Raw genomic sequence first — 10,547 nt, forward strand, 5'->3', positions numbered from 1 at the left:
CACAGTCTTTCTGATTAACGATAATTAGCATAATTATTTTGGGACATAAATTATGAGTGACAATTTCACACCAATAATAAACAGTATCTGTTGTTCAAATCATTGTCATTGTAGCTAATTAATCTTAAGTTGGTTTGGGCGAATTTTCGGGACGGAGTTACTTTCGCAATGTTTGTTTCTGTCGACCAGTGAAAATCTAAAACTAAGGCAAACAGACTGCCCTTTATCGAACACTTTGATAAACAATTTGATAAGCATTATCGGAACATGCAAATTGTTTTATCTTTTCTTGCAATTTTGAGACATACTTGAGAGCATTTACAAAACAACCCCCCAAAACAGCACCAGCTGCTAAATACGATATTAAATATTAACCGCTTTAAATACTATTATAAAAATATCAAAATAAGTATTTACATTGCTATATTTTAAGAAAAAGTACCAAAATATTTTATGTTACAAAGAATTCTTTGATAAGCAAAACTTCCACTGGGAAAGACTTGGACAAGGGAAGTTAAATCCTCGTGAGAACATAACTTCACAGTGAAATAAGAGATAGCAATTTTTCCCACTGTAAATTCAATGCAAAACGGGATCACTTTTTTCCCCCAATTAGGTCAATTTTCCAATTGGGTCTATTTTTTAATTGGGTCGCCATCTTTTAAAGATATCTGTCCAAGTACATCCATGCCAGTTATAAATACGCAATAAATTAATTTGTAATAAATACTATGCTAATTAAACGGCACATATAAGTACTGTTCATTCTTCGCTTCCATTCTCTCCTTAAATATTTGTTTAAAGATAAAATAAATACAACATATAAAAGAATTTACAATGCTCTAGGCACAAAGAACAAATAACTTAATGCATATTACTGCTCCCTTCACATGAAAACGCACTGCGTTCTGAATACAATTAAATAATGATGATGAATATTGAAAGAAATCTTATTTTTGGTTTTATTTCCCGCCACCATTTCCAGTAGATCATTAAAATACGCGCATTAAAAAATGTCCCCTCACCAATCAGTATGGAGAATTTTCGACTTTACAAAAATCACGACGAGTGCAAAATTTCAGAATCATTTCCAGACGTGCAGAGATTTTCATTTAAAATTCCGATTCTTTTCCAAACAAAAAAAGAGCTACATCCGAATCCACTGTGTTTGCTTGATCTTTGGTTAATAGTTCAGTTAAAAGTCTCTAAACAATTAAAACAACCATGACAACCAGTAACAGAATAGGGTCCACAATGCGAGTAAAATGGCGAATATCGCTTACTTAAAAACAGAAAAAGCGCGAACTGACTGCTCACACTGGACAATGGGAACGGGTCTTTACCGACCGATTTCAGTATATTGCAAAACTTAAAAAATAAATAAATAAATAGCCGATGGAGGCGTGTAGGCCTACTGCGATCATAGGCCGCATGAAGCTTTACCATCTTCCCTCGGAATTGGCGGGCTTTTCGTTAAAAAAGTCTTATCTTTTTTTTTTCGTGATCAGAGTTGCTATGACGACGGCTGCTCATGCGTATCCATAAATTTGAGGAAGTCCTCCAGGGCGGGCGAGAGGTTGTCGTTGAGTTCTTGTAAGATGTACAGGATCCTCATGTTCAGGTAAGAATGGTTCTGGTTGTTTGCGAAGACGATGTTGGAGGGCGTGGCGTCGAAATCGTGGGCAATGTCAAGAGACACCATCTGTTATTGGGAAAAAAACCAAAAGGGTAGGATTCAATTAACAAGTCAGTCAACAGAATACATTGTAGATTGTATTTAAAACAATATTTTTTTAAAAATGTGGCAGATGATCCTCGTGAACCTTATTTGGTATCTTAAAATTCTTTAATAGTGTCATTAAATATCAATTTACTCTTTCAATTTTTTCCCTTTCATAAAAGATACTAATTATTCAATTTCCTACATGTCCTTTTCATCATAAATCGTTCCATATCTGCTAGTTAATTTAAAAGAGTTTCTTTCAAAAACAGTCCATTTATGTACACAAAGTCACACGCGTACTTGTAATAGTTTAGCGGAGAATAAATGAATAAGACGTACCGTTTGTCTGAGTTTGGAGACGACTCGCTGGAGGTGGTTCAAAACTACCAACAAGTGGTCGTGGAAGTTGGCGTCACCTTCCATCCTAAGCTGAAACTCGTCCGCTCTGGCCCTGGCCAAGATCTGCTCAAACACATGTAGTCTCGAGTAGTGGATTGGCAGAAGCTCGCTCTCCTGTGGGAACGAGATGGATAAAATTAAATCAAATTAAGAAAATGACTTAAAAATAATAAATGCAAGTTGATGTGTCTTTAGAGTTATTTATTATAAGATGGATTTTTTTTTTAATTTGATAGAGTTATTTAGTCATTTAAAATACAGGGTGATTAAAAAAAAACCCGAAATCCAAATTTCGGGACTTTTGTTTAAGTGACGTTCTGCATGTAGAACTTTTAGTACAAGAATCATGCAAATCACTCATGTACTTTTCAAGTTACGGAATTTTAAACACAACCACTGTTTTAAAGTTCTGTCCACGGATCACAAAAAGGGTGTGCATTCTTACAGCGAATCGAACACAATTCACACACATCCATCATGATCAGAAGAGAAAGTATGACATTTAGAAATAGAACGAAAATAGTCATAATTGTAAAGAAAATGAAATAACAAATATGAAAATAAAAACGATTTTAAAATGAAATATAAAGTGACATTGAAGTTGCTCACCTGCATTGAATACCGGTCGACGGGGGCGGGTAGGTCGTTTAAACTAGGGACACCTGCGATTCTGAAATCGTCAATCCTGATCGATGCATCGTCGAATCGGATCGTTTTCTGTGTAAAGAAACCAATAGAAATATTCTAATAAAATAAAATACAATTTCGTGCGCATTTTCATACGGAAAATCTATCACAGTTTCATAACAAGTCATTCAGCTGGTCAAAACGGAGCTGCAATGATGACGTCATCGCTGTTTGTGCAATAGAGATGCGTTCAAAACTTGGCATCTCTTTACGCTTAGTCACTGTATACAACAAAGTACATGTAGCACGATTCTGTACGGAGTAAAAGAAATGAGTTCATGAATGAACTATATCGTGCCACCCTGATTACATTGATGACGAAACTCTGCCGTATCGTCGGCAGGGGAATCCCCACGCAATAATTGCACGTCGACGTGTACGCTTTGTTTAACCTTGCACTTGAAGAAAAAAGTCGGAAGTGTGGTCTAGTTGAACCATTGTGACTCTTATGATGTGACATTCTTGTCGAGTGAGTGTAACAATGTGTCATAGTTATTATACTCGGCTTTTGCGATATTTATTATTCGAATGCATGAAACTGCAGTAGGTCTACATTTGATAATTGTTATGTACTTACGAAGCTTGTGTAGACGTTGTGATGTTGCTCGTCCAGAACATGTGTTTCTCTCACCAGCCGTTCGTAGTGCCGCCAGGGATGTATTTGCTCGGGTGGTATGGGCGTCGACGTACACAGCGCCACGATGGCAGACAGGAGCAGGCTGGTAAGGAGACCTGGCGATCGAAAGGTGAGACAGAATAATCTTTCGTTAGAAAACATGTCAGTGCCTTTCCGTTGTTGCGAATTGGCCTTGTCAAAAATCATGGTGATTTTGTCAGTTGTTGGTGACTGCGATACAAATTCAAAATGTTAACTTAGCCAGATTTGTCCCCGCTTTATAGGAACTTGCAAAGCTATAATAATATTAGTCATATAATACACTCGTATACCATACCTACCATATATGGTATGTCAACATTACGAGGGGGTATCCCAGTATTTATACGCAATCGAATCTATACACCTGTGCTTTGAATTCGTTGAAATTGCACTATAAATAAACATCACAACTCAACATAGGGGTACTTGTACGTATGAAAAAAAGTAGCCTATTTCAAGTTTATTGCGATTGTTGGGGGAGCGGGATATCAAGGCTCACTATAGAACTTAACTTATATTTCCGTGAATTTGGCCTCGCACGACTGAACACTGTCAACCAAGCCAACGAAAGTGAAAAGGGGCCACGCGAGTTGCCGTAAGAAATGGGTGGCAAAAGAATGCATTACGTTTTTTACCCGTGCGTTTTATTTGAGAGGATATCCGGGTCATTATTACGGATGGCAAAAATATGCAGCGTGCCCTTGACGTCGATAATTAACTTGCCGGCACGTGCGGTGGCATTGTTATACCTGTGTCGAGTAACATTGTGCTATTTGTGGATTGGTGAAGTCTGCGCATCCTACACGTCATTGAAAAATGGCTCTTGTAACTTTCCCATTGCAAACAATGCACACACAATAGCGACTGTCATCATGCTTTCCATGTTAGGACCTCAGAATGTGTTAACTTCAAAAAAAGGGGAAGAGTATTTTTAAAACTTGACATCAAGTTCAACGAATGTAATAGAGGGTGATGCTTTTGTGTGGTGAATATTCTATTTGTGACCAGGGTTTCATCTCTACAATGGAAATAAATGCCAGTAGTGAATAGATCGGAAATGTTTGTCGCACGGCGCGCTTGAAATTTTGCAACGTCAGTTCTATCTCCGAATTGACCATGTTATCATCAAAACCGACATTTGCAACAATTTGCAACATTATAACGGGAAATGTATGACAATATAAAGTATTTGATCGAGGCTATGGATTACGCGCATGCGCCTTAAGTGCCATCGACAAAAGGCGGTAATTTGAAATGCAATAAGATCATCGATTTCACAATGTTTCCACGTGCATGCAATCCGTGCAGTCATAGGCCTAAATTCAGTACGGCTGCGGATTTCTTTTTCTTTCGTGAAGATTTGATGCAATAAAATTTAAGTTTATATCAGAACTAGGTTCTTAAAATGTGTCACGTGTCAAGCAGGACGGGCAGTAGCACGCTATTCAGGACGAAACATGTCCAGCGTGTACTATCACAAAAGCCCCAAGCTAACAGTGGTTCATTGATCTCTATCCGCGACCCACTTTGCCTCTCAAAAAAGCCGCCGTCAATTTCGTCATCCACACGGCGGTGTGTGCATTGCGCAACACTGCATTCCTGAAGTGAGACACCGGCGCGGCCTTGAGCTGCTATCAACTACCGGTGTAACTTCCGAAGTTTTTTGTCAGCCACCAATTCTGTAACCATATCAACTTTTTTTGATAACTTCCGAACTTCGTATCGGATGTCGAACCATGGTTGAACAAAGGGTAGTATGCCTTCAGGCTGTGTAAACACTTATGAGTGGAAGAAATGTGACGAAATCAACGGAGGTTTTCGTTCAGATTCCAAAGTTCCCGAGTCATTGATAGAAATGGCAACAACTGAACAAGAAAGCATTTTGATCTGGCGCAGACTCAACCGTACATGGAACATGGAGGTAAGTATTTCATGCATGGAACATACAATAAATAGCGGATGGTTGAAGGGTTGCTTAATTTTTTTACTGAACTGACCTAATTTTTACTTCGGGAATAGAAGGGAAAATTAAATAAGTTGCAGTTTAGGCAAGTATATTTTACAGGTGGTAACTATGAAACCACGCTGAAAATAATAAGACATTGCCAATAAAAACATCTTCAGCTACGCACGCTTTAATGTGAAAGACAAATGCCGTGTGGAACGGGGAGGAACAGGGAAAATAAGTCTACTTCATTGCGATGTAGAGAATATTCCAGAACAAGTAAGAAATACTCGTTTAAAATGTATAAATTTAAAAAATAAAATACCTTGGGTGCATTGCCTGTGCAGTGTTGTTCTTGAGGTCGTATCCATTTCTGTCAGTGTGTAGAATTAAACACGGCTGAAGTTAAAGTTTAACAGTGTGAAGGAATACAGATGCCACACAGTGAATACCGATTGTCAAGTTCTCTTGGACTCCACGAGATGTGCTCAGGTTAGCTCTCCAGCGAATTATGACTGAAAACTGGAACTTACTAGCTGCTTATAAAGGATTTAGGAAGTCCCTACTCACCTATTGGCACGTGAACTGGATCCTATTTGCATACTACCAGTCACTAACGTCGTACTTGCGACCGCCCCGTTGCTACCAGATGACGTCATCCGAGCGGGATTCCGTCTATTGTTATGCCACGAGCCTGTGTGATGTGTCTCCTGTAACAAGTGGAAGCTTTATATCCGGTAGGCTGAAGGGCCTTATCACGGGCCTTTGACAAGTGTAACGTAGAGCTCATGTACATGTACAATACTATCGGTTCGTGCGCTCACAAGAGAACGTACTTCATTCACAAAAAAGTGTTCGCGAGGAGGTACAGTGCCTGTACATGTATCACACGGTATCGTATCACACTTGCATACATGTACATGTACATGCACGCGTATAAATCTATGTGGTATTGTATGGCCCCTTTATAAAGTGTACTTTGTGTCTTAACATGTATTATGAAGCCAGTCCTAATGATGCTGTTAATATAACACCCGCTTTTATGTGCTGTAAAATAACTAGTGTACTAGTAATATAAAGAACAGAACTTCGGTAAAGAAAATTGTTCCTCAAATCTTCTCTCTTTTTTTGGGGGGGGGCGGTTCGTTGATAGATCCATGCTCTTACTGTTTTCATTTCACGGAGGAATAACAGTTATAGAAACACCCCATTTGTACACGTTTTCAAAAAGGCCTATTTCTAACTCATACCTTGTAGGCTACACAATGTTACCCAGTATGGGCACGACTTCTGTAAAATAGCTAAATGTATGTTTAAATGCGGCCATATTATCAGGGTATACAATGTATATGCGTTCAACAACCGTTTGGAGGGCCTTCGTTTCAGTGAAATTGATTTCACAGATCGTGCTACTAATTGAATGTAGTTGTTCATTCGATTTTACCTGTTGCTGTTTAGTCACACCAGTGTACATAATTTACCCCTTGAAATCCTACACCAATCTAGCCCGGGCAAAACGCGTGTAGCACCGTGTAGCATTTTATTTGTGCACAAGTCAATGGTGTAGCACTTTTTTGCTACTTGCTACGGCCCCTTCCTTTTCGCCCTTTCATTTACGCGTGTAGCACCGTGTAGCATTTTATTTGTGCACAAGTCAATGGTGTAGCACTTTTTTGCTACTTGTCACGGCCCCTTCCTTTGTGCCCTTTCATTTACGCGTGCACTGCATGTGTAACATTTAATTTGTGCCCAAGTCAATGGTGTAGCACTTTTTTGCTACTTGGCACGGCCCCTTACTTTTTCGCACTTTCATTTACGCGTGTAGCACTGTGTAGCATTTAATTTGTGCCCAAGTCAATGGTGTAGCACTTTTTTGCTACTTGCTACGGCCCCTTCCTTTTCGCCCTTTCATTTACGCGTGTAGCACCGTGTAGCATTTTATTTGTGCACAAGTCAATGGTGTAGCACTTTTTTGCTACTTGCTACGGCCCCTTCCTTTTCGCCCTTTCATTTACGCGTGTAGCACTGTGTAGCATTTCAGTTGTGCACAAGTCAATGGTGTAGCACTTTTTTGCTACTTGTCACGGCCCCTTCCTTTGTGCCCTTTCATTTACGCGTGCACTGCATGTGTAACATTTAATTTGTGCCCAAGTCAATGGTGTAGCACTTTTTTGCTACTTGGCACGGCCCCTTACTTTTTCGCACTTTCATTTACGCGTGTAGCACTGTGTAGCATTTAATTTGTGCCCAAGTCAATGGTGTAGCACTAACCGACTCACCCGACTTACTATTTCTTGTAGCATGTAGCAGTGCTACAAACACAGACCTTGAATTCATTTGTCTCAAAACTGGCTGGGTATATAAAGACTTATAATACACACAAGGAGCTGGACAATCAAGAGTATGAAGGGCGTCTTGTGTACCGACCATAGATGGGGGTCGATATTCCTTGATACAATTGCAAACTCGTCCATGGGTACTTTCTGTTTTTCTTCTCTCTGATGACTGCAACTTGACCATACAACGGGGAGATTCTATCATGTGACACGTGCATGCGTTCGTGATGTTATGTGACACGTGCATGCGTTCGTGATGTTACGACGATCAATATCTTGTATACTTCTTTCTCACTGTAAGTAGTGAGACGTTCTTGAAATGGCCTCTTTGCCCTTCTTGGTCGATTTAATCCATTTTGGGTGTATTTGATGGAGATTATAAGAGCATTATAGGCATGCAGCCACGGACACCATCAATTAATGATGCGCTCTGACTGTTCGGAATCGGTACAGCGTGGTACCATTCATTGATCTTACATACATGGCCTCGGACTAAAGTGTGTCAAATTTACCGGAATGGCCCATGTCGCATTGTCGGCCTATGTGCGGATATCTGTTCCCTGCTCGTTGGTGTATGTGGTCATTTTTCTATGGTGTGGATAAGTTCATAAACAGTACCTACAAGTTGTGATGCAACGTATAAGCAAAGCAACTGATCATTGGTTAACTTAGTACCAACTCCCCTATCGACATTTGAAAAGGGCTCGAATAAAACTCACCCCCCCCCCAAAAAAAAGGGGGGGGAATTACCATTTAACAACTTGACTTTCCTTCTTCGCAACCAACTTTTTTTTAACCATGTAAAAAGTGAAGAAAAAAACATGCATTAAAGTGTTGCATTAAATTTAAAGGGATTGGATGTCGATCTCTTTGCACAATTTTATTCTAAAACCGTTCGACAAAAGGTTATTATCTGCGCTTTGCTGCTTTCATAATTTTCTTAGTTTGTAACTTTGTACATCCCCATAGGTGCCGATACCCCCTCTTTTTTCCTTGGGCTTGGGAGGGGTACATAATGAATATATTTGGGGGCAGTGATTGCCACATGTCTTCCACGGCGTGCGAGCGCGCAGTGTGGACCGCCAATGTACAAATGTACATGTACATGTAGATAATACAGTAATGTATATCCATCGATGATCTAATCGTCAAGTCATGCTTGTTTAGTGCCCCGTGACATATTACACCGGTGTCGCTAAGCTTTGTTGTGGTATGCATTTTGAATGACTTCCTCTCTGCCCTTTTTTTTTTCACGCATAACCTACTTTAATTGGGACTAGGAGGGCCAAGGCAATTATCACAACGTTGTAATTAATCGGGCGAGGTGTAATCCGGAAGTATTCATTTGTAGAGCGATGAAACTTTGATAGCAAGTCAGGGGGGTGCATGGTGACCGCTTATGACCCCACAGTAGCGAGTCTGCTGCTGGTGGTGTGAATCGGGCCACATCCCGTACACAAATGGGTTGAAATTTCTGAATCTAGTGGTTTAAAGGGAATATACATGTACATCATTGGCTTTTGCTGTAATTTTCAGAAATGAAATATTTGAGGGGTTAGTATAATAGATCAAATATTGTTACACTCACATGTTTGAAGTTTTGTGTTCGAAAATGCTGGAAAAACCAAGAAAAACAAAACTGTTCAAGTAGTCTGGTTCCCTGACTCCACTAAATATAAAATAGATCAATTTACAGATGCCGGAAAATTGTAAGGAAAGGGTACCAGTCTAGCTGGCCTGCACCCGTTCATGAACATGCAACCAATAGCAAACAAAATTTGGACTGAATTAATGGTAAATTTGGAGCAGTAGTTGAAAAATAGTTAGGTTTTTCCAACGGTGGTCGGCCGATCACCGCTGGAACTTTTTACAAAAATACCATTTTCTTGAAAATGACTTCACACCAGGTGCCATAATTTTACAGGATGCTTTAGACTGTCATTTATCAACATCCTATTAAGGTATTTCGCAAAAACTTGGTAGTTTTATTTTTCGATGTTTGCAAATGTTGTATATTCCCTTTAAACATAGAAGCAAGGAGACTATATGCAAACTGATGTGCTGTTTTTTCGGTGTGAATCGTCTTCAGGAACAAACTTGACAGCCCATGTTGACGGTGCCAGTGGTTTATTATTGGCACAATGTGTGGATGAATGCGTTGTGTGACATTTTGCACCATGTTGTGCAACATTGATGGTTACTTGGGGCCCTTCACTTAATTGGACACAACTCTTCCAAAATTCCACCACACTTTAAACGGGGTATACCCGATGTTCCCCGATACCTATGTTCCCCAAAATCTTTAGGTTCCTACGGGCCTGGTTAGATGGTTATAGGGTTAGGGCTAGGGTTGGGGAACATAGATACACTGCAAAAACTGCAGTGTTAAATTTACACCATTGGTATCTATATAGGACCATCTGGTGTTAAATTTTACTGGCGTTGTCCTATATAGATACCGAATGGTGTTAAATTAACACTACAGTTTTTGCAGTGTATTGGGGAACATAGGTATGCACCCTCCTGTGTGACTTTTGTCACTCGTAACTTCACCTTTTTCTCGTTAGAGAATAGAGAGGCTAAAGAAGTCGCAACAGGGAACTGATGACGGATTAGACAACAAAATCTGTATAAGAGATGTGGGGTATCTCATGTTAAAGTTAAACTCAATTTCAAGCTTTATATGCAATCTAGACGATTAACGCCAGGTCGGACACTCAAACAGCCATCGGTCCTTTGTAGGCACTATGATGAATCCTGGATGCAAGATGGTGCGCATCGGGTTGCAAACTTAGACGC

The 10,547-nt window shown here is 39.8% G+C and overlaps 1 protein-coding gene across 1 annotated transcript; it reads right to left on the reverse strand.

The window, feature by feature from the left end:
- Positions 1 to 277: 277 nt before the first annotated feature.
- Positions 278 to 5,941, reverse strand: LOC119734427. Its single transcript, XM_038207926.1, has 5 exons — positions 5,738 to 5,941; positions 3,387 to 3,541; positions 2,732 to 2,839; positions 2,063 to 2,236; positions 278 to 1,702 (listed from the first exon to the last, which is right to left on the reverse strand). Exons 1-5 carry the CDS (start codon positions 5,781 to 5,783, stop codon positions 1,514 to 1,516), a joined length of 672 nt encoding a protein of 223 aa, XP_038063854.1. The 5' UTR covers positions 5,784 to 5,941; the 3' UTR covers positions 278 to 1,513.
- Positions 5,942 to 10,547: the final 4,606 nt, after the last annotated feature.

This window comes from Patiria miniata, unplaced genomic scaffold (genome assembly GCF_015706575.1).
Source record: "Patiria miniata isolate m_02_andy unplaced genomic scaffold, ASM1570657v1 HiC_scaffold_27, whole genome shotgun sequence".
Taxonomy (NCBI): Eukaryota; Metazoa; Echinodermata; class Asteroidea; order Valvatida; family Asterinidae; genus Patiria; species Patiria miniata.